The sequence below is a fragment of the Astatotilapia calliptera genome, chromosome 12 (assembly GCF_964374335.1).
Source record: "Astatotilapia calliptera chromosome 12, fAstCal68.1, whole genome shotgun sequence".
Lineage (NCBI taxonomy): Eukaryota > Metazoa > Chordata > Actinopteri > Cichliformes > Cichlidae > Astatotilapia > Astatotilapia calliptera.
The window spans coordinates 34024088-34048398 of NC_137433.1; the positions used below are offsets into that span (position 1 = coordinate 34024088).

Sequence of the window (24311 nt, forward strand, 5' to 3'; positions counted from 1 at the left end):
TAATTTATTTGAGGAGTTCTTTGGGGTTCTCAAAGAACATTAAAAGCTTTTCTCTGGCTGACTTTTGTGCCTTTCCACGCCACCATGATCTCACTTCGGTAATGTTGAGGTCTGGGGAGGCCAATCCATGACGAGTACTGCTCCACTGTGTCTCTTTCTATTTAGCTCTACCACCCTGGCAGTTTGTTTGGGATTGTTGTCATGGTGTCAAGTTTAACAAGATCCCAAACACCAACGGTTAAAAAGCACTAAACCATGACAGAGCCTCCATCATGCTTTACAGATGGCTGTGGACACCCCCTGTCATACCTCTGTTCTGAACTCCTCTGTAAAGATTGAAGATGATTTGAACCACAAATTCATCACTCCATGACACCTGATTACGCTCATCTTTAATCCACCTCTTGCGTGATCTGTCATACTTTAGTCTTTTCTCTTTTCTGTTTAAAGATTGCTTTCTTCAGAGCCAAACTTCCACAGAGACCCTTTTTTGATGAGGCTTCAGTGAACAGCATACGATTCATTTGCTAGAAAAAAAGAACCAATGTCCAAAACTTTAAAAATAAATAAATAAAAACTATTGCTTAACACTACTTTAAAGAAAAATTCACAAGAAATTCTGGTTCTTTGGAAGAAAAATGTAAAGAAATGGGGGGAAGCAATACTTTTTCAAAGTACTTATACATTTTTGAGGGGATTTGATTTTCAAAAGACCTTTACACTTTATACTTTTGTCCTGGTGTTTTACTGCTACAGGTCCATTTGAGCCAAGGATTTCCAGTTGAAGAGCACTGAAGTGAATCACTACAGAGATTTTAATACTATCAATGATGTGTAACCACAGAAGTTCCTTTGGCTCACTAGTTCCCCTCACTCATTAACAACAAGCACTGAGTATGAATATTTTTACTACTACTACTACTACTTTAAACAGAAAGAGCAAGCAGTGAGTCAGTTCCACTGTGGGTGTAGCCTACTCACAGGGAGCAAAGACTACGTGCAAACTATAAAAAAATCACACAAGTTCCTTTATGTGGCACCAAATGAGGGTTTTTCTATATCTGCACATTTCTAAGGCATCAACAGCTTGTTGTGCAGACGGTATGTAACATTGACTTAACTCTTGAACTCTTAGTGGCTGGTTTGCAAACTGTGAGGTTTTAAAATTCAGTTTGATATTACAAAAATATAGTTGAATTGAACGTGGGAATAGGTTTAGTGAGCATTACTCACTTAGGAGCACAATGAGTTCTTTTATAAACACCGGAAAGTCATTAGCACTGTATTGATAAGGTTATCTCATTTTATTCCAAACATTATTAAACACTGAGCTGTTGTTTAGAATTACACACAGAGAAAAAAGTCTGAGCCAAGAAACCACCTCTGTGCTGCCAGTAAATATGAATGAAATTTTGGAGGAATGCTAAATCGATGCCACGAAGAATTAAGGACGTTCTGAAGACAAAAGAGGGTCCGACTGAGTATCAAACAGGCGTAAACTAAATTTAATTCATTTCTTATTGAATGTAGTCTGCAAATCTTATTCTTTTTTTGACTGATGTTTCTTAAATAGCAATTTTAAAGTTGTTCTCACACCCAATACCTGAATATGAGTCACCCAGACTTTCAGTAAAGGCTTTCCACTTGTATTTTTATTCATTTAAATTGAGAAAATGTGGCAAAACACGTTCTCAGTTTCTGTTATTCCGTATTAATACCATATTTGTACATATTTATGATGCAGACCTGCTGTGCAGAGCAACTTAGTTCTATACTTCCAGCTCCAACAGCCACAGCAGTTTTTGATCCATCGCTGTTTATTTTAGTCCCCAAGTTATGCAAGAAGTGCTGCAAAACTATACATGCAATATATACACATACAGATTTATAGGCTTTAAAGGGAAAATATTTATTTTACATTACTATTTACATTGCAATCTTTGAAAATAAAAAAATAACAAAGTCAGGACAATAAGCTCAACATCTTCTCCATAAGGGAGTATATCAAATACTTGAAATATTAAAAATATCCAAAAAGGAAAAAAAAAGAAAACTGAGTGTTTGAAAAGGTCAAATGTGTCATGTCATTGAGTCACAGGCATAACTAAAAGGAATGAGAGACAAGAGGAGGTCATAACTGAAAAGAAACGGCATCAAGAGAATGTGTACTTAGGTAGTGAGAAGTGTGCTGCGTATATGAACAGGAGGGCGTGTATGTGAATAAACAGTGTGCAGAGCAGCCAAATAAACACAACAGGTTTTCCATGAGGAAGTGTCAAACACCAAATTATGAAAAAAAACAACAATCTCCCCAAAATATCAGCCAATATATTTACAAGGAAACTCATATTCTCAAATCACAGAAGGGTGAAAGCATCGAAGCATGCAGACTAAATTTTTTTTCACCCTCCCTTCCACATTAAAAGTAACAAATGGTGTAATATTGATAAACCACTGAAGCTAATCATCGTCGTCACAGACTAGCTGGACAACCACTTTGTCTTTGAGCGCCTCGTTTTCTCTGTAAACGTACACTGGTGCACCACTTTCAGACGGGCTGGGTTCCCAATCCGTTTGCTCTTCACTTCTTTCTTTCTCGTCCTCACAGAGCAGGTCATTGTACGAGTTAACGCACAGGTCGTGGTCCTGAAGGGGAGAGGGGTATCGGAGCGAGGCTCTCTCGATTCGCACTGACCGCCTAACCGGGGTGAAGAAGCGAATCTCCTGACCGTTGACCTTTACTGACTCTCTCTGTTGACTTGGAGGGCCACTAAGTGAAGATAAAACATAATTAATTATAATCCACAGGAAAAAAAAACATCTTGCTGTAAAAACTGTAAATAACTCATTTCTTTGTTAAGCTGCTTGGATATGATTCTCATTGTGCATATTTTTTCTTTCTTATTGCTTCTGACTTGTGATTAAAACAAAAAGCATACTTCAAACAGAATAAGGAAAAAGGTGAAACCAAATAAAGCACACAGATCAGTGAAAAAGGTTCTAACATTACAGCTTACTGTGTTTAACATGTGTTTCTACAGCAGCCTGAACACAAATTAACAGTATCATTATTATAATATCAACATCACTTAAAGAATTATCTGACCCTGTTTTAGTGGAGTGTTTGCTTTTGGACCTCTTTTGATAAATGCTGTTGTTTAGTTCTAAATATATGCACGGATTACCACAGCACCATACACGCAACATACACAGGTTTTAAAAGCTAATTTTACATCACTGTGTACACTGTATTGTTTGAAGAAATAAAATAATAGCATAAGGACCATAAGAACAAATCTATATCTTGCATGAAGAAGTTACTTAGCTGCAAAAACGGGTCGAGAATAAAAAAACAACAAACAAAAACACAGGACGGTTTGAATGGTTCAAACATGTCATTTCAATGTGTCAGAGCAGGACTGAAAGACTCCGGTAAGTCATGGGAGACAAGTCATGGGAGACAACCCATGGTCAACGAACGGACGACTAAGAAAACTGGATTTAATTTATGTGAAGAGAACAGCTCAGTATTGTGAAGCGTGCTTCCCTACGCGAATAAAAAACAACGAGGAAATATCTTATTGCCAGAGACACACGGCAGGAGCAAAGCAGCTTTTCTAGCTGAGGGCACAGAGCCTGGGTGTAGCTCATTTCAATATTTACACTCAAATGACAAAGCAACACAACAACTTAGCCTTTCTCAAACTGTGCATCCAGCAGTGATTTTAGTGAGTGATCTCTTAAAAGTTGTCTGCGGGACAGTGTTCAAAGGAGCACGACAAACACTCTTTATATAGATTTACATTACTCACAGTATCTACAGAACACAGTAAACTTGACACACATAATCTAGAGTGTGCCTTGAGATTATTAAATGGGATTGACTGACAATGTCCCATTTTCCCCACATTTTGTTCTTCTCTTCATGCTCTTTGCAAACTGATTCAGAAATCCCCCCCATTATTAACTATGCAATGCTTTTATTTCCGCGTGAATGCAAAAAAGGAAACGAGCCGTTGGCGTTGTTATCATGAAAAGTCGATGGCTCATAACCTCAGTAGCTTACAACTCATGGGCTCTGTCATCAAACAGATTAGAGCTGAACTAATGCTAAAAAATTTTGAGCGACCAAACAAATACATCAGAGAACAGTAACATGGAGAAAATGACACGATGACTCGAACATACCCAGGGGTTGCCGTGATCTTGTACTTGACCACAGACGACTCTCCTCTCTCCCCATAAATGAGCGCTCTGACAGGTTTGGGGGTCATCAGTGGATTGCTGCCACAGTCTGGAGTGTTTTCAGGTGTTGGAATATGTTCGACCTCTTTGTCCTGTTCTTTAGCTGAAAACAACATGAAAATGTGGGTTTTACTAAATTTAATTGGGGAAAATATCCTGCAAGAATTAACAGGACTTGATTTGATGTAGAAAATGTGTGCATTTAGTAGCTGCACATTTACACTTCCAATGACAAAGACAATACCCAGGCTTTGGATACCATACCAGTACCTCAGACTGGTAATCATATACTCTAAAAATGTGCATCTTATTAAATGTGCATATTTTAAATAACATTCATGGTCGTATTTTTGTTTAAAAGGAAGGAAACGTATATTATTATGCAACGGTTTTAATTTCATATTAGGCTGTATGTTCCCCATGAATTAAATGAGTTTGACACCCCTTATCTAAGAACTAAAGTTATCTATTGTAAATCTTAACGCTGCCGCTGCCCCCACCAAGGTCATGAAGGTGAGTTACCTTGGATCTCGTCCTTTTTCTTCAGAATGTCAAACACCACGATCCGCAGCTCATCTACTGGCTACAACAAAATACAATTACAGGAAAACAGGATTATTATACATTACTGGAAAGCTTTCCCCAGAGATGACAAACTCTTCACATCCTGCTCTGAGCTAAAGTTAACTATACGCGTATCAAGTTCAAATTTGTTTATATGGCACAATTTCATGCTAGACCAATTAAAAATGAAAAGTGACTAACATATACAAACGTTTCTATAAAAGGAAAACTTGATTAAAGAGAAAGACAGTTTTCCAAATGCAGTCAGAATTTCCAAGCTACTAGTTGGAATGTGTATTTGTGACTCGCTAAATAAGCTACGCAGACCACTGATCAGCCTCTATCCATGAACATGCTGCAGCAGTGTTGTTTTTGAACTGCTCTACCTAGCTAAGAAGCCGAACAAAAACCTGTTTTTTTTTCCCCGAACAGTGATACTGGAACTCACTTAATTCTGGCCTCTGAGTTATCTGGAATACTGCACTAAAGACAAACAGGATGCATGACATAACCCCCCTCCCCACCCACCCCCCAAAAATGCTGAAAACCCCACACTGATGCATCAACAACAGAGTCATTTAAGTTAAGATTTGCTATGCTATTTTTGGCCTCTGTTATATTATAAAATTTCGTTTTCTCTGAGTGAGCCCTGTTTTGTTTATGTAGGTGTGCACAAGACTACAGATGGAAGAGGAAGATGCTTTTTTAATACATAAAAGACCTTGAGAGTCTGAATATCACTGTTGCCTTACCTCCAACACAATACGAACAGCCTCTTCGAACATGGGTAGGACATCGAAGTTTCCTTCTTGCTCCATGAGGCGGACTTGACAGATCCAATATTTCGCAAATTTCTGGGAAACAGCAGGCAGGCGGGAGAGAACCTCCTTCACCTGGTCTCGGCAACCCTGCAGGTGTGAAACGTGTTCTCAAGTAACTGGCAGGATACTCCAAAGAGTTTATTTTATGTTTATCTTTAGTCATAACTTTTTTACACTACCATTACGTAATGACTAACCCGGTGTGAGAAAAAGTTAAATGTAGGGGTTGAAATTCTCTGATGTCCTGTTATATTCTTCTTGTAAGTTTTACCAGGTAAAAGCACATCTGCTTTCAAACAAGGTGAGACAATATTTTCTGTATCAAATGCATTTTTCTTACTTTATCTAAAGACTACACCGAGACGACAAACTTTCAAGTCTGTTCTCTGTGTTTACTACACAACTTCAGGTGAGCAGTTAAATGAAAAGTGACACTGAATCAAATCAAATACAACACACACACCTCTCTCAGTAACTTGAGGCAGTCAGCCAGGGATCTATCTACAGCACAGATGAGGGAGTAGGCCTCATCTTCTTCAGTCATGGAGGCCCAGAAAGGCTGAGGCACTGAGACCGTGCGCCTGACCTGAGGTTTGCCTTGCATTGGAGGACGTTTGTAGGTAATGCCTTTGGACTCCCGCCATTCCTGCAGTTTTTTCCTTTATGTCAAAATGAGATGAGTTATTAATGAGCAATATTACATGTAACTATGAAAACAGAGCTTGGAATGTCTACAGTGACAAACTGACCTAGAAATCGATCCGTGATCGATCGAGATAATAGTTTTTATATTTGGATCTGCTTAAGCCAAATAAAGTCAGTCACTAATACTGAAAAGTTATCTCGTCCTACAGATAACTTTTGGTGTTCATCACATACAGAAAGAACTGAGGTCACTGGGGCCGAAGTCACAAGGCAAACTTAATCCCACTGTGAACTACATTGGAAATCTAGCAAACTGTACCATGTCACAATTTTGTAGTACAGTTACCTGTACTGTTCTACTTACATTCTTTCCACCTGGGCAGCAGTCAGTTTCTTTCCCTCAGTCTGAGGAAAGACCTTACTCTGGACTTTTGGGGTCTTCGTGTTTGTGGCTTGGCCTGTGAGACGGACGGTCCTGGAAGGTGGCGGGACTGTCTGTGAAATAAGTGGAGCGACTCTACTTTTTACACCAGATTTGAGCGGAGGAGCATTTGAAGCACGATTTTCTGTCTTGCCAGCTGTCTCTTTAGTTATCTTGGTTTTCCTTCCTGTATCAGTCACAGCAGGCTCACCGACAGGTCGAGAGTTGCATGTGGTAGCTGGCCTCGAGAATGTTCGGAAGGCAGCTTTGCATGGCTGGCTCTTCTCCCCTTTAGGTTCAGTTCTTGGCTTTGTGGACTTGTTTGCAGGCTGACCAGTTGATTTTTTTGCTGCTACTCTTACCTCTGGCTTAAAAGACGCAACCGTGCACTTGAGAGATGTGTATGTTGTTTTCAGTCCACTTGATAACTGACTTTTAGATGGCTGAGAATGACTACCTAGAACAGGTTTAGAGTTAAGTTTGTTTTGACCCTGAACTTTATTCTTAGCTCCCATAGTTGAAGAAATATTTGCAGCAAACCTCTGCGAAACAGACGTTGTTGACTTGCTGCTGGATTGCACCTTCTTTGCAATTTGATTTGTGGTAGTTGTACTAGCTGCAGTGACAGAGGTATGTGGTAGGCTTGGCTTTGTGGCTCTTGACTGGATCACTGCAGGAGTAAGTCCTGTTTTTGTTTTGACAAGGGGGCCAAGACTAATCCTGGTACTGATCGTCATCGTTGGACCTGATATGGCAGAACTTGGGCCAAAGCTGAATTTGCTTTTTGATTTGACTCTGACTGTATGAGCTGTGTTTAAAGGGGCTTTGCCTGAAGTTTGAATTCCTGCATTTGCCTGCTTGTTGACATGGCCGGCTCCATTCAGGTGAGGTTTGAAGGACACAACACTGTATGTTCTGGTGAGCGAAGGGTTTCGATTATGTTTTGGCTGTGCTGGACGACTGTTGTTCTGCTGTGCCGTCAGTATATTGCCGTTTACATTTCCTTTGTTACTGACACCAAATGCTTTCTTTTCAGGGCCTCGACTGGCCTGAGCTGTCACGCTTTGACCTTTTGTGATATTACGCTTGAATCCGTCAACTGGAGCTTTGTTTTCTTTTCCTGCAACAACCTGTGAAAGAAAAACTACGAATTAACAAAAAGGGAATCAACACTAGCCTGATTCCAAACAGCATCTCTGTCCAGCCAACAAACTGTTTCAGATTCCTTCGCTGACACTGAATTATTTAAAGATTTTGTTGTCAGATTTGTGAGTAACAGTTCGTGCATTCAAGCTGTACCTTTTGTGTAGATGTCACAGGCTTCTTACTCACAGAGTTTCCAATTAGGTTTGACCTAAAGAGTGAAACATCAGTTACTTAATTTATCAAAACAGAAAATGAGCTTCAACAATTTCCAAATGATGACCAGATATCCTTTTAGAGTTGATCATTAACTGATTTTATTTTTGTTAAAGTCTGTGGTAAGAATTTATTTTCTCCCTATGTTTATCATTCATCTGTTCATACAACACAAAAAATAATTACAATTATTTGGTTTCATTGACTCATGGTCAGTGCACATAAAATCCATGAACCCAATGGACCTCTTTTTGTTTTATTAAATGGAATGTGGATTTGTAAATAAGTATATGCAAATATAGGTCAATAGGTTTATGATATATCTACATAGATAGATGCAATGTTCACTGCTTAGATGTTTTATTTATTTTTATACTTTAAAAATATGAAAGATTTGAGACTTTGTGGGGGATTTAAATCCCAGAAAAAAATCAGTCTGATTTGTTATATGGATTACCATATATACCCATAGGGGAGTGTTTCATTCTCACATTTTCTTGGGTGTTTGAAAAGAGGTTAACTGGGCTTTTTTTTTGAGATTTTGATTCTAATGCAAGAGAAAACAATGATAACTAAATAAAAACTCATACACAAGGACAAAAACTATAATGAAATGTACTGACACTTGATAATATTTAATAACAAAATGAAAAGTGGAATGAGTTTGGAAGTGATCCAATCAGTCAAACAATGTTAGACATGTACAATTTGATCTGCCTCAACAAACAGGTTGGAGTGCCCATGCTCATGTTTCTCATCGAAAAAAAAAAGAGCCAACGCCTGCAAGTAAGAGAGAGCATACTTACAGACACGTTTTGCATTTGATGTCAAGGACAATAAGACTCGTTTTAAACCGTGTGGAGCAACTCTCACCAGTAAAAACACAAGAAACTTTTTATGCTTTATATTTTATTCACCAGATTCAACTTTAGATTTAGTCTACTTTAATCTTATATTTAGACAACTAAAACTTAAATAATTTATGGCTAAAACTAAATGACGTTTTACTCAAAACAGCTTGACTAAAACGTAATCAAAATTAGCTCTCAAAATCAACACTGCATCCAAGAGGCCTCTTCAGTTCTAAACCTGGCACAGTCCCAGATAATAAATTCCTGGTGATGGGCTGTCTCCTTTCAACACCCAGCAACATTTCATAAAACATTTTTTTCCACATGCAGTTTTATTCTTACCTTGCTTCAGGTAGCTTCAGCTTTCCTTTTGCTGCCAGATATTCCATTAGCTTCTGCTTACGGATCTCTGTGACAGAAAACATACAGGAATTAAGCACCATCAAATAAAGATTTTTCACTATACTCACATGTAAACGCCAAACTTGAGATTCATGAAATGCCTGAACTGAAAATTCTAAAGGATTAGTACGAAGCAACATCATGTATTTGTTGTTTGTGTTGTTCTTGGTTTGGCTGTTCGCTATAGCAATATATACAATATATATACAAATACATGGGAATATTTTAGTTGAATGGGGAGGTGATAAAAAAAAGTTTTGTACTTTGATGCTATTCTGGGTCAAATCAATGAAAATGGTGGTTTTGGGGACGGTTGAAATTGTACATGTCATATATGTGTGTATATTTTAAGGGAGAGAGTTCAAGAGGGATCTTGAAATTGTAATACGAAACATATGTGTTCCCACCACATTTGTGCAGGTTCAAGCAGAGGCTGACACCTGCTGGTCTTTGAAGGATCATGGGAAAATCTCCAAACAGTGTAGGAGCATAGTAGTACTTCACTTCACTGTGCAATACCTTTTGTGCAATACTTTTGTTAATAGTCAACGGTGCAATAGACCTCAATACTTGAAATGTGCAATTCACTTGTATTTTTATTCCTATTTATCCCCTTCGTATATCTTATTTATATATGTGTGTGTGTGTTTAAATATATATATATATATATATATATATATATATATATATATATATATATATATATATATATATATATATATATATATATATAATATTCTGTAACTGTAACTTCTGTCGGTGCTGTGCTTTTGGAAACCGAATTTCCCAGAGGAACCCACCCGAGGGATTGATAATGTTTTATCTTATCTTATCTCTCTTATCTTATCTAGTATAACTATATGTGGTTCACATACAGAACAGAGGTCATAGGTTTATAGAGATGTAAACACTCAGAATAAGCAGTTGGTCCTCAGTCCTCTTTATTTTCTCTAGGTGCTCTGGCTAAAAGACATTCATGTTAGGTTAATTGGTGATTCTAAATTTGCTGTGGATGTTAAAGTGCTTGAAAGTGTACGGATAAGTGGTGTATGAATGTAGAATTAAAGTGGGACTTAGAACCTCTTTGAGTGGTCAGTAAGACTAGAAATGTGCTTTATTAATGTGAGTACATTACATGTGGCGCTCCCTGTCTTTGCTCCTGCAAGAACAAGTACCCACAATGCGTGAAAATGAAACAATAAAAATGTTCCAATCCACTTATTCTGAGCTAACTGAGAATAAAACAAATCAAAAGTGGGATTGTGGGTCATAATAAGATTATAAAGGTGCCTAAGATGCCATTTCAGTGAGTGAGGGAAATCATTGTGAGTCCCACACATGTACGTCTTCGACCACTGTTTTGAATACAGGAAAGATAGCAATAGCACGTTTTGTGCTTGTTACACATACAGAAGTGAGAACAGGGTGATTGTATGGTTATAAATTGGTTATATAATAAATTCCAACAGGTCCAGAGTTTCCTTGCCATTTTCACAGTCATGCATTAAATCATTTTGGCTGTTACACTATCCAGGATCTCAAACTTTATTTAAGAATCAATCTTCTATTTATTAATGTCAGACCAGTTATTTATACATTGTAAAAGAATATGTAGTTCGTAATTTGTTGTTGATACAATGAGGGAATTGACCGGGACAATGCTATGAAAGCATGAATATGAATTGTACGTGTTAAACAAAACAAACAAAGCAGACTCCTGCATGGACAGACCGCCATTAGGAAGGTCGGTTAAAATACTCAAAAGGCACCTCAGCTGCGGATAAAAGTCACTTTTTAGTGTTACCACCCACTTAACTCTATCCGTCTTCTTCCACCCTGAATTGCTAATACTAACTGTACTGTAAGTTAACGTTTCCTAAGTCGCAGCCATAACGTCTTGTTAACCGTTTAAACTTTGCTAGCTTTTATGGAACTTAATAAACTCGCTAACCTTTTCTGGAAAGCACTGGCTCGGATTCCCCTTCTTCCATTTCTAATAGAAATTGTTTTCGTCGTATAAGTTTGTAGAAATCAGCTAAACAAACGTGTTTCAAACACGTTAACGTCGCCCATAATAACTGCGCTCGCGCATCCGCTTTCGAAATTGCCGGGAGTTAACGCCTCCTTTCTCTGATTGGATGATTTGAAATTTCGGGGGAAAACAACACACTTGCGCAAAACTCCTGCGCTGATTAGAGCAGAAATCATCTGTGCAAATGAATGAAAGGCAGGCGCACCATTTCCTGGACATGATGTGTCAGCTGTGCTTTATTATATGACCAAACTTTGTATAAAAACTCTTCAAAATATCACCGTAGACGACATAAATAAGAAGGTACGATACAGCTCATTAAAGTGGAGACTGAAATGAGAGTTTTTTTTGGAAACATAGGTTTTATTTTAAATTACTTAGTGATCCAAATTTTAAAAATTAAAGGCAGGACAACATAATGGCGTCTGGGAAGACGTTGTATCCCTTATAAGTCAAAGTCATACATAATCAATTGTAGACAATTAGCAGTTAAGTCCAGGCACCAAACAAACAAAAACTAAGATACACTGATTTAGACAGACTAATTTGTTTGGTAAGAATGCTTTTAGTCCACTCTGCCACTTGGTGGCGACAATGTACCATTGAATTGTTTGCCCATCGCTAGTAAAATGAACAGGAAGAAGAAGGTAGGCTAAGATCATACATGATAAGATCAATTATTAAGGTAGACTACATAGAAAAAAAAATCTCAGAACAGGAAAAAAATGCTTAATTAAATACAGGATATATAGTAAAATTGAAGGAGCTCAGTAAGCAAAATATCAAAGCAAAAACTGAATAAAATACCATTAAATGGCTCTAGTAAGTAACTCCAGTGAGTTTAGCCAGATGATTCAATGAATTGGATTAAGAAAAATAAGAAAATAAAAGTAGTTTACTAAATATATAAAATAAATGTCAGAAACCCAACAAATTTCTCACCGTAACAGAGTGAAACGTGTAGGAGACACTGCAATAAAGTGGCTTAATGTGCACACAATGTGTTGGATTGGGCAGAGTTTAAATAAACTCATATCAGAACAGAAATCTTGCATTGTAAAGATTTATTGCACAAGGTATCTGTGCTTGGATCAGCAGAGTCTGATAGATAAAGTGATCTGCCTGTCCAATAAGTTGGGCAGAAAGTGATCAGGGTTATGATGGTTAATGTCTGTTTAGTTGCCAATCACAGAACCGGCTGTACTGATCAGTGTGTAGCCTGTCGGTGTCATCGGCTCTATTCTGACTCGGGGTTTATTACAGAACACCGCGTTGCACGGAGCTGAGGAACAGTGGTTGATTTCTGACTATTTTCACAATTAACATTTTGTGAACTTTGCTGTATGTTGTGGTGAGAGACTGTTATTGTCTGTTATTTATCCCTATTTGAGTGGATTACCAGATATTTAAAGAATATATCAGCCACAAATATAAATTGGGAATAAAAAATTTATTTCAGATTGTTAGATCATTTAAATACTTGTTTGTAAAAACAAACAACCAAACAAATAATTAACATCTTGCAATAGCATAAATAGATGAATAAATACATATATAAAAGCATCAACAGTATGTTAAATTATTGATTAATAACTACACACCAGATGCTCAGAGAGCACAATGATGCTACCTTGTGATGTAACTTTACATCATTAATTATTCCAATTTATGTACCTAGCACATACTTTAAGAAGGTCAAACTGGAGCGCAAATAGAGCTCCAAAATTCATCTTGGGAATCCTTAATGGGTTTTAACTCTGGCGCTGGATGTTGAAGCTTCTGTAGCGTGGGGCGGTCTCCTGACACACTTCCACCACCTGGTCGTCGTCCTGCGCTGTGCTGATGTACCAGTTGGGGCAGCGGACAGACATGAGAGAGCTGATGCTGAGCCCAGTGTCGCGTTTATAGAAGAGAAATCGCACCATGTCGCTTTCAGCGCTTATCCTTGTCAGACTGTTTTTATCCGTCACCTCCTGAGAAGAGCAAACATCCATGTCAGAGAGTTTCAGTCAACAAAATTAGGCCTGATATCAAATATTAATTCACCTATATGTGTGCAGTGTCTTATAGATTATAACAAATGGTGTGCTTTTCATGTGAGATTCCTGAAAGAAGTTTACCTCCAGGTGGAGGGTTGGCTTGTCGTCATCCTCGTGACAAGACAGATAGAGGTTTGTGCCTTTGATGCCCAGAGCGACAGGCCTGGTCTCAGCGATGGGTGTAGGGTGCGCGTAGGTCGACATGTTCAGGTGCACTGTGGAGAGAGTGATGGATACAGGGTCATTTTAATAAATCATGGCAGCGTACGTAAGCAGGAAAATGTTAGAGGCACAATTGAATCAATTTAATAAATTCAAGCTACCTATCCTTTCTACTTTATGGCATTTTAGTTCTTTTCTACTTCATGTTTCTAACAACATGGATGATGATTGAATATTTTTAATGATTTTCAACTATTTAAACGTCTAAGTGTCACATGTAGTTACCTTTGCGGTCATCACTGCCTCCCTGCAGCATCACTGCATGGAGCTCCATGCTGCTTTGGACCAGAACCAAGCTCCTCTTTTGGCTGTCAGTCACAGTGCACTCAATCTCATCCCTGCTGGTGAACTGAGGTGGTGCACCTGTCCTCTCGATCACACTATGCTCTGGGACAAAAACAGACATGCATGGTTGAATATGGTGTTAAACTAGATTTCTGTCTACTTATGACTAGGATGGTAAAATGGAAAGATACACTATTTGTGTATTAATCTAAAGAGAATTCAAAATAGCTAAACCTAATTCATATTTTATAGAAGAGATAATGGCTCATTATGAGTTTTTCCAGTATTAAACTTGTGATTACCTTCCACAATGCTCTCCAGCATGATGGAAAGCAGGTTTTCATCCTGGAAGTCTGTGCTCAGCACTGGCTCTGAATTGCTGGTCTTTAACCTCTCCATGGCAATGATGAGGTTGACCACACTCTTCATTGTCACTGGATGATGGGAAACTTCCAAGTCCAGTCCCTTGGGCATCTTGAGGCTCCATTCCTCAGCCATGTAGCTCATTTTGAAGTCCATCTTTTACTGAGTTAAGATCTGCTAAAGCACAGAAAATAATTTGTATTATCCTCACAGCTGGATTTTCAGCAGAACTTCTACTCATCTTATACTTTCTTTATTTTGTTTCTGTTACTATTTACATTTTTATAGCATTTTTAAAAAATTGCTCTCTACTGTTACAAAGCAAGGATCTTCTTTGCTCAAGATGAACACTGTCAAAAAACCAAACGAACATTGTAAGTGAGCTTACCTGTTGAAATTTGTAGATCAGAAGCTGTTTCAATGTGCTGTGTTCACTGTTGTTCTGTCAGTGTTGTTCTGCCCGACTGTGCTGTCTGGCAGGGTTTTTAAATCCCCGCATCAGGGAACTTTGGTATTGCATACAACACATACGTCATTATGATGCAATAGTGGAGTTGTACAGGTTGTCGGCGGTGAAGCAACAGCTTGAAGCATCTGCACAGAAGAGTCATAAGTAAAGGATAAATAGACTGGCAATTATAAAGTACCTCTATGTTCATTTTAGGTATTAAAAGCACTTTCACTCGATCACACAGCAGTACTCCATCAAACGTTCACCCGAATGCCTGTGTAGGTTTGATGAATATCCAGGACATGATAGTCTAAGTAAGTAAGTAAGCAACTAGCCTTGTTTAAGGTTTGTGAAGCACTTTCACCTCTCATCCCAGAGGCTTTCTCAGTTCTAAAAACCAACTGTTGAAGAGTCCCAGGTATTTAAACCCTAGTGGGGTTTTCCATGCATTTATTGAGTGGTGGTCCGAACACGCTTCGCTGCATTGCATGCGATGGATGAGAGGAGTAACAAGTCACTGCTCTGTGAGCATTAAGTGTCTCTTGATTTCTCAGTCAGATTCATACATGAGCAGCCATCATTCCCAGATCATCAAAACAACTGCGCTTTAAGGTAAATGTTGTTGTGATTTTTGCTCTATAGATAAAATTTAACGGAATTGACATGTCCATTGTTATATACAGACTATCTACTATTAAAATAGAGCAATGACCGACAGCACCATGACACAGGACTAAAAATTGCCTCATCTTTGAGAAATAACAAAAAATTCAAGAAAGCAGGTGAAAACTCATCATATGAAATTTAAAAACTTTCTTCATACGTCTTTAAAAAAATTTAATGGGGTATTTTAATGTGATAAAAAAAATTCCAGTACACTTCCTAGGTGGAGTTGTGTAACAGTGCTTAAATAACTCTAGATTTGCTTGTTGGGACATGAGTGAGTGTGTCAGGCACGTTTATCACGCTCAGGCTAAAGTTTACATCAGTGTTTTGACGTCAAAAACCAAAAGACAAAAAAACCCACTGTTTGCAACCATTTTAGCCTATTTTTTTTTTAACTTTCACTTTAACTCCAAAAAATAATAATAAAGAATTTTATTATCTCTGCCATTACTGAATAAAAAGACAGAAAACCCTCTGCTTTAATGTTCCCAGTTTAAGCTTCTATATCAGCCCTCACTGATAGATGAGGGCTTCCTGACAGTCACTGTTTTATATTTAACTAAAAAAGGAAAGATTTATCATAAATTTAAGCATATTACAAATGTCTCAAATGGCTTTTACAGATTTAGGATATTTCAGTACAGTTTTGAAAGGATGAAATATTTTAGATAAGGAAGACAGATTGTAAATCTAAAATAAGCTGCTGTGAATGGATCCAAATGTCACGAGCTGGGAAATGACTGGAGCCAAATTGGATCTGTCTAAATCTGTGATCTAAAGTCAAAATTCCATCTTCAAAAGCTGGATTTTTTGGTTAGATCAAGAAAAACCTTTTGATAGAGTGGATTATTTGTTTAGGACACTTCAAGATGCAGGTTTGTGGAAAAAACAATATTTCATGCTTTGAGTTGCTGTTTTGTTGAAGATAGGAGGGGACTCAGCAGACCAGTCCCTGTCTGGAGAGTCATTAGGGATGGTTGTCTGTTATCTGCCATGCCGTATGCTCCTGCTCCTGCCTTCACATACACTGATGCAGGAAATAGAGAAGAGACTGGTTGCCTTTTTTGGCAACTTTTACCAAAGCACTTTTGTTACCTCTGTGGGAAGGTGGACAGCGACTCATTGACATAAAAAATTGCATTAGGTCTTTTTGTCTTCAGACTGCTCAGCATTTCTTATACCCCAAACCACAGATGTGGATCGAAATGATGACTGGTACGGACATCTCAGGGATTTCATCCTTCTACCACTCTGAACCAAAGTGTTATGTGTTAAAAGATTCTGCTCTGAGTTTTATGCCAGCAGAGGGAAGACCCCCTGTTCTTCAACCCTCTTATTCAGTCTAGCTTGCTTGGTTCTATTAGCATCAATAATTGTAGCATTTGTTACCATGCAAAGAGTCCTAGCAACATCTGACCTGACAAAACTGGCAGTGCTGAGATCAGGAGAGCAGCGGAAAACTGCTGCTGTCTTCAGCCGGTTCTGCCAGTTCCTAAGTCATTGTCTGTCCTACGGAAGTTGGTGGAGGAAGTGGTGGCTGCCCTTCCTGGATTCGTTTGGCAAGTGCCTAGTGTGGGTTTTGCAGAGACTCACTAGCCGCCACCCCCCGTGTCCTATGTTCATAATATTTTTAATAAACGTGGGCGCAAGAGAGAGAGGAAGACATCTTACAGTGAGTTGAAACAATAATTTGTTATTTATTCTTGCATATACAATTTTTCTCATTCGTATTGTGTCACTTTGTATGTCACTCACAATTTCCATCACCTCTTCCCATTCGCTGAGCCCCTGCACGGTTCAGCTTTGGTATGCCACCCCAATATTTTTAGTGGCTCCCATGGCCACCCCTATGAAAAAAATCCAGGGGGCCCTAGATCTCTAGTTGAGGATAGCGCACAGGTGAGTTACCACAAACAGACATATGGCGCTTAATTAAAGCCAAGTGTATCGTATCTGCTACATGTGTTTTTGTGAGTTTTTGAGACTTCTACATCATCAGCATGACTTTTTTTTACCCTCAAAAAATGATCTAAATTGCATGAAACATTTTTAATGACTAAATTGCAAAAATATGGGTTATGTAGCAAATGTGATACAAATTAAAACTCATATGCAGATTAAAATTTGATATATTTTTATATATATTTTGTCTTGGGGTTCAACAAACACTCCATTATCAAAAGATGAAGATTTCTGGCAGTTATTTCATGGTTTGGGTTTTAAAGGGACGTAGTCACTGTAAATATGGACTGGTTCTTATATCTAAGCTAACTGAGCTCTCAAAGTGATTTACACAACTTGACTCATTCACACCAGCACTTTTTTTAAATACTCTTTCTGTCTAAGTGTTTCTATCTAACATTCACACATATTCATATTCTGATGGCTGCATTGGAGAGCAACTTGGGGTTAGTACCTTCCCAAGGATATTTGGCAAGCAGACTGGCTATCTGCTCTACCACCTGAGCCACAGGTGGTAGAGCAGACAGTCAAAGATTATAAGCTTGTATTTTTTTCAAGCTGAGGAGACCTTGCAACATTTGTGGTTTGGATGTCCTAAACTAGTTCCTCTCTTTACATCTCCCTGTCTGGAGAGGTATTAGGCAAGGTTGTCTGTTATCTGGCATGTTGTATACTCTCCTCTCTTTACATTACCTCAACTGTTGTTGGCTGGGTATATGGACAGGTGTTGGGTGACAGAGTTTTTATTTATGGCCCTTAAAACTCTGCAGCACAGCGGAAGCAGACTTTTCTCATCAATTTTCTTACAGGCCAGGCAACAATGGTTAACTAGGAGAAATAAGATGAAAGGAATTGGGTCCTCCTACGCAAATTGCTACCTACTCATGGTGGAGGGGTTTGTGTGTCCCAGGGATCCCAGGGGCTATGTTTTGTGCCCTGGTAGGGTCTGTCATGGCAAATTGGTCCTGGGTGGGGGACGACACAAAGAGCCATTCAGAAGACCCCTATTAGAAGACCACCGAGGGAACAGTTTACCCTGCCCAGGATAGGGTTACCGGGGCTCCACTCAGGAGCCAGACCTGGGGAGGGTCCCTGAGGGTGAGCATCTGGTGGCCAAGCCCGGCCGGGCACCACCCAAAAAACGGACATGGGCCCATCTTCCTGCAGGCCCACCACCGCAGGAGGTTAGGGTTCATTGTGAGTCGGGTGGTGGCCAGGAGGTGAAGGGTGGCTGGCCTCTGCCGTAGAGATTGAGAAGAGTGAGAGAGATAGAAAGAGTGAGTGAGAAGGTCAGCCATCTGGGAGGGGCTCACAGTAGAACCGGAGCCAGCTGAGGTGGTTCAGGCATCTGATAAAGATGCCTCTTGGGCGCCTCCTGGGTGAGGTGTTCCGGGCATGTCCCACCAGCAGGAGGCCCAGGGCAGAGCCAGGACACGCTGGAGCGATTACATCTCTCGGCTGGCCTGAGACCACCTTGGTGTTTCCCCAGACAAGCTGGAGGAGGTGGCTGGAAAGAAGGAGGTCTGGGTAAACACAATTTACCTATTATAAAATGGATTTTGTTGTTGAATGGGGTTGTTAACATGTGCAGCAATAGTTTCTGTTTTTCATTGTATAACTATAACTTCTTTGTATAACTTTATTTCTATTGTACAAAATGAAACGTTCAAGTGCAAACTTCATCCAGGACAGAAACAGCCACAACTTGGGCTCTTTGCTAGCATCTGCACAGGCAGCATGCTAACACAAATATAGCCAAGAACCCAGAGTGATGTTAAAATTTAGTAAATGCCAACCCCAGCCCAGCAGTCAGACCCTGAACTTCAACAGGTAATAAAAGCAGCTCTGTTTCTACCTGTTCAATCACTGTTGCGATTGCTTTGAGGTGTCTTTGGGCTGGTTTCCATATTTGCCTTGTGTTTTATGTTCATACGTAATGTTGGAATTTAGTCATCTTTAATACAAATATACCTCATTATTATATGTCTCACAACTACGTCATAATTACATCACACACATGTTTTATACTTACCACACAGTTAAGTATTATAGAGTAGTTTTAGAAGTAGATTGCTACACACAGACAACATTGGACATTACAGAGAAAGGCCCCAAAGAGAGAAATTTCGATTGGGAGGGCTGCCTCACTAGTGGAGGCCTATCGCATCTATCGCGTTCGGTGTGAACACACCGTTAGCCTGACACTGTTAGAGAAGACAAGGCTGTAAATTTCAGGTTAAGAAAAAGCCCCCCCCTTCTCTTCTTCTCTCTATGCAGGTCTGACTGGAGGGTAAGAGGTGGTTGCCATGGTGATGGGTGAAGCGGTGTTTCCAAATAAGGCCCAGAAAGCTGCAGAAGAAGAAGCATGAGCTGAAGCGCTGGATCACAGCCAAGTAAGAAGAACTGTGGCTTAGTATCCTGTTCATCACACATAATAAAGATTTTTTACTTAACCTTCAACTGCTTAATAAATTGAAGAAAATGCACTTTGAGCATATTTGTCTTCTCCTTCTCAAGAATGAACCCAACAGTAAACACTAATACAAAGATGTTTGTCCTCATTAGGATAGGGTTTGTGTCCATGTGTGGGATTGTAGCCCAAGGTTTATGTTGTTAACTGGTAATTATGTGAAAATGGGTTTTAAGTCATTCAAAGAAAATAGTGTAATGAGTAGTGTAACAAATTACTTTCTCTATGGAGTAATCAAGTAACATGCTGCATTACTTCAACCCCAACACTGGCAATAAGGCTTCGTTTGTTTGAAATAATTTCAATCCTTGTCAGTGGATTTCCTCATGAATAAAAATGCTACAATTATCTATAAAAATAACAAATAACAATGTTTATTTTCATAGTAATTTTCAGGCTTACAAACTGCTTCCCAGAAAGACAAAATAAAAAAACAGTCGAAGTCGGCTGTGTGTCAGGCAGTAGCTGCACCCAGAAATGCAGTGCTCAGAAGAAAAACTAGAACTAAACTTAAAAGTATGCTGAGCTCAAACAAGGTAAAAAAAAAATAATGCAGATCAAAAAGAAGGAAACCAGAATTATACATTTTCTAGGGAAACACAAAACCAAGAGGAATCCAGCTCTGAGGGAGAGCATGACAAAAGAATCAGAGGAGACTCAGACAATATATGCACACACAGGATAACAAGGGAAAAGGCAGCAGGTGGAAGTATAACTGAAACTAACCAGATAAACAGATAAAGCGACAAAAGAAGCAGAACTAAACCTAAAGCACATGAGACAAGAGATCATAAGACTGGAAATACTGAAGACTGAGACCAGGGCTAAGACATATGAACTTAAGATACAGACAGAAAACAAAACAGAGAGACAAGATGAAAGGAAAAGAACTGGAATAAAAGAAGAATTAACAAAAGTGTCAGCGAAGAACAGCAATTATTTATTTTAGGAAGAGAAACCTAAAGAGGTTCTAGTAGCAACAGGAGCATTAGATTTGTGGTTGTAAACAAACTGTTAAGATTCCAACACAGAATTTAAGATCTATAACTTAGATGCAAATGGTATTAATGAAAAGTTTCAGTCTGGTTTTAAACCTCTATTCCGTGGTTTTAGTTTTACTTGACTTGACTGCTGCTTTTAACACGGTTAACCACAACATTCTTCTATCAAGATTGGAACATGATGTTGGTCTCAAAGGTACGGTTTTAACTTGGTTTAAATCCTATCTCTCAGAGCGGTCGTTCTCTGCTGCTATGGGACCTCAAGGGTCCGTGCTCGGTCCCGCTCTTTTCTCTTTGTACATGTTGCCGTTGGGATTAATTTTTTAAAAATACAACATCTCCTTTCACTGTTATGCCGATGATATCCAGATTTATTCACCTTTGAAATCTGACGTGTCTGCTTCTTTGCAACATCTGTTCAACTGTTTGCATGAAGTTAAAATTTGGTTGTCACATAATTTTCTTACATTGAACGAGAATAAGACTGAAATCGAAGTCTTTGGTAGTCACACTCCGCTAGACCAGTTAGCTGATGCCCTTGGCCCTCTCGCTAGCCATCTCTCGCTCACTGTAAGAAACCTCGGAGTGTTCCTGGATGGCTCTTTTAAACTTGAGAAACAGCTCTCCACTGTGGGAAAAAACAGCTTCTGCCAGTTGCGTCAGATATCTAAAGCAAAGCCGTTCCTTCCTTTAAAGGACCTTGAAAAGATTATCCACGCATTTATCACATCCAGATTGGACGACTGTAACTCCCTCTACTTGGGCCTCCAACACTCTTCTCTTTACCGGCTTCAGTTAATTTAAAATGCAGCTGCGCACCTCTAGTGACGCACTCCTTTATTAATTATTTTTTAAAATTCAAATTCAAATTAGGATTTGTATAGACTTGTGAAAATATATCAGTTTTGGGTTAATTATTTAAACACTTGGAGTACTAGACATTTATAAAAGCAGGTATAGTACAAGGAGAAGTTCCTCTTATTTAACAGTTATCATGTCAGAGCAGAAGTTGTGAAAATATTGATTTTTTTATTTTAGATCTTTGCAAGAAACATATTATTAGAGCTTTTTTTTTTTACACAAGGTGAACAAAAGATTTAAAACAATGTGTCAACTTTAGACAAGAGTATTACAGTACGTCATTCCATCTTAAATCTACAGCCTTCTCATTGCATGAAAATTTTATAGTACACAGTTTAAACACATAAAAAGACTGATGTGAAGTTTAAGTCTCACATATCAAATACCTTTCAATCAACTCTAAAGAAAAATAAGACATAAGATATAAAAATGGAAATAAAAATAAATACATAAATACATAAATACACACCAGATGCTCAGAGAGCACAATGATGCTACCTTATGATGTAACTTTACATCATTAATCATTCCAATTTATGTACCTAGCACATACTTTAAGAAGGTCAAACTGGAGCGCAAATAGAGCTCCAAAATTCATCTTGGGAATCCTTAATGGGTTTTAACTCTGGCGCTGGATGTTGAAGCTTCTGTAGCGTGGGGCGGTCTCCTGACACACTTCCACCACCTGGTCGTCGTCCTGCGCTGTGCTGATGTACCAGTTGGGGCAGCGGACAGACATGAGAGAGCTGATGCTGAGCCCAGTGTCGCGTTTATAGAAGAGAAATCGCACCATGTCGCTTTCAGCGCTTATCCTTGTCAGACTGTTTTTATCCGTCACCTCCTGAGAAGAGCAAACATCCATGTCAGAGAGTTTCAGTCAACAAAATTAGGCCTGATATCAAATATTAATTCACCTATATGTGTGCAGTGTCTTATAGATTATAACAAATGGTGTGCTTTTCATGTGAGATTCCTGAAAGAAGTTTACCTCCAGGTGGAGGGTTGGCTTGTCGTCATCCTCGTGACAAGACAGATAGAGGTTTGTGCCTTTGATGCCCAGAGCGACAGGCCTGGTCTCAGCGATGGGTGTAGGGTGCGCGTAGGTCGACATGTTCAGGTGCACTGTGGAGAGAGTGATGGATACAGGGTCATTTTAATAAATCATGGCAGCGTACGTAAGCAGGAAAATGTTAGAGGCACAATTGAATCAATTTAATAAATTCAAGCTACCTATCCTTTCTACTTTATGGCATTTTAGTTCTTTTCTACTTCATGTTTCTAACAACACGGATGATGTAAAACAGATGATTCTGCATCGAGAACGATTTTCAACTATTTTCAACTATTTAAACGTCTAAGTGTCACATGTAGTTACCTTTGCGGTCATCACTGCCTCCCTGCAGCATCACTGCATGGAGCTCCATGCTGCTTTGGACCAGAACCAAGCTCCTCTTTTGGCTGTCAGTCACAGTGCACTCAATCTCACCCCTGCTGGTGAACTGAGGTGGTGGACCTGTCCTCTCTAGTATACTCTCCTCTGGGGAGGAAAAAAAAACAGACGTTCATGGTTGAATACTGTGTTGTTATGCTGTTTTAAACCAAAGGCTTTAGTTAGATCAGAGAAAAGACATAGATAATAGTATATAATATAATAGTTCAGTGTTTTTCCACTATTTAAATGAAGTCTTGTCTGTGTGATTACCTTCCAAAAAGCTCTTCAACCTGATGGGCAGCAGGTTTTCATCCTGGAAGTCTGTGCTCAGCACTGACCCTGACGTGCTGGTCATTAACCGGTTCACGGCAATGATTAGGTGGGCTACACTCTTCATTGTCACTGGATGATGTAAAACCTTCAAGTCCAGTCCCTTGGGCATCTTGAGGCTCCATTCCTCAGCCATGTAGCTCATTTTGAAGTCCATCTCTTACTGAGTTAAGATCTGCTAAAGCCCAAAAAACAGTTTCTATTATACTCACATTCATTCACTCACACATTATCTAAATATGTCTTCTACCTTTTTATCAGTTATTTTATTTATTTTTGTTTCTTATTCAACCAAAAAAACATGACATTTTTATATAATGCATTAAAGAAATATAGACATTTGCTTCACCAATTTGTGAATTTAATCTATGAATGAAACCTTAGCAAAAAACAACTACACTCTATAAAGGATCCTCCTTATAATGTGCTCCACATTAACACTGTCAACAAATTGACAGCTTACCTGTTGAAACCTGTAGTTCAGTTCAGTGTCAGTGAGCTTTGTTAGCAGTTGTCTGACTGACCTGACTGGCAGGAGTTTTATACGCTCCCTCGTCTCCTCCTATTGGGGAATTTCTAGAGCCAAACAAGGAGTGGAGCTCCGGTGCTTTCAGTGATGAAATACTGGAATTACACTGACATGTTTGAAGGTCCCCTAGTATCTAGCAATAAATAAACTATAACTATCACTGAATTATGTTATTTATATTTTTAAGGGGAAAACAATGTTTTTCCTTTTTTGAAGTAGAGTTACATTGAACAGCCTGAAAACCCTCACATGCAATATTGAAAGTAGGAAGCTATACCGCTGAATCATAAAGCAGAATCAACAAGCAACAAAATACTGAGAACTGTACGTTTATATTTTTTTTAGTTACTACGTTTGACT

At 38.8% G+C, this 24311-nt stretch overlaps 3 protein-coding genes across 5 annotated transcripts; all 3 read right to left on the reverse strand.

Moving 5' to 3' along the window:
* Positions 1 to 1884: 1884 nt before the first annotated feature.
* Positions 1885 to 11423, reverse strand: ckap2l (cytoskeleton associated protein 2-like). The gene is made up of 9 exons (XM_026187805.2): positions 11260 to 11423; positions 9249 to 9315; positions 7996 to 8050; positions 6640 to 7826; positions 6094 to 6289; positions 5562 to 5717; positions 4768 to 4828; positions 4189 to 4348; positions 1885 to 2770 (listed from the first exon to the last, which is right to left on the reverse strand). Exons 1-9 carry the CDS (start codon positions 11297 to 11299, stop codon positions 2461 to 2463), a joined length of 2232 nt encoding a protein of 743 aa, XP_026043590.2. The 5' UTR covers positions 11300 to 11423; the 3' UTR covers positions 1885 to 2460.
* A 1352-nt stretch (positions 11424 to 12775) lies between these two features.
* On the reverse strand, positions 12776 to 14756 carry LOC113033737 (interleukin-1 beta-like). 2 transcript variants are annotated; one of them, XM_026187807.2, is made up of 5 exons: positions 14638 to 14756; positions 14189 to 14423; positions 13827 to 13988; positions 13461 to 13594; positions 12776 to 13313 (listed from the first exon to the last, which is right to left on the reverse strand). In XM_026187807.2, exons 2-5 carry the CDS (start codon positions 14403 to 14405, stop codon positions 13092 to 13094), a joined length of 735 nt encoding a protein of 244 aa, XP_026043592.2. In that variant the 5' UTR covers positions 14406 to 14423; positions 14638 to 14756; the 3' UTR covers positions 12776 to 13091. The 2 variants fall into 2 exon arrangements, with proteins under 2 accessions (XP_026043592.2, XP_026043591.2); XM_026187806.2 differs by having other exon boundaries at positions 14189 to 14426; positions 14638 to 14746.
* Positions 14757 to 21808: 7052 nt separating this feature from the next.
* On the reverse strand, positions 21809 to 23990 carry LOC113033593 (interleukin-1 beta-like). Of its 2 annotated transcripts, none has more exons than XM_026187548.2 (5): positions 23886 to 23990; positions 23363 to 23600; positions 23036 to 23197; positions 22649 to 22782; positions 21809 to 22501 (listed from the first exon to the last, which is right to left on the reverse strand). In XM_026187548.2, exons 2-5 carry the CDS (start codon positions 23577 to 23579, stop codon positions 22280 to 22282), a joined length of 735 nt encoding a protein of 244 aa, XP_026043333.1. In that variant the 5' UTR covers positions 23580 to 23600; positions 23886 to 23990; the 3' UTR covers positions 21809 to 22279. The 2 variants fall into 2 exon arrangements, with proteins under 2 accessions (XP_026043333.1, XP_026043334.1); XM_026187549.2 differs by having other exon boundaries at positions 23363 to 23597; positions 23886 to 23947.
* Positions 23991 to 24311: the final 321 nt, after the last annotated feature.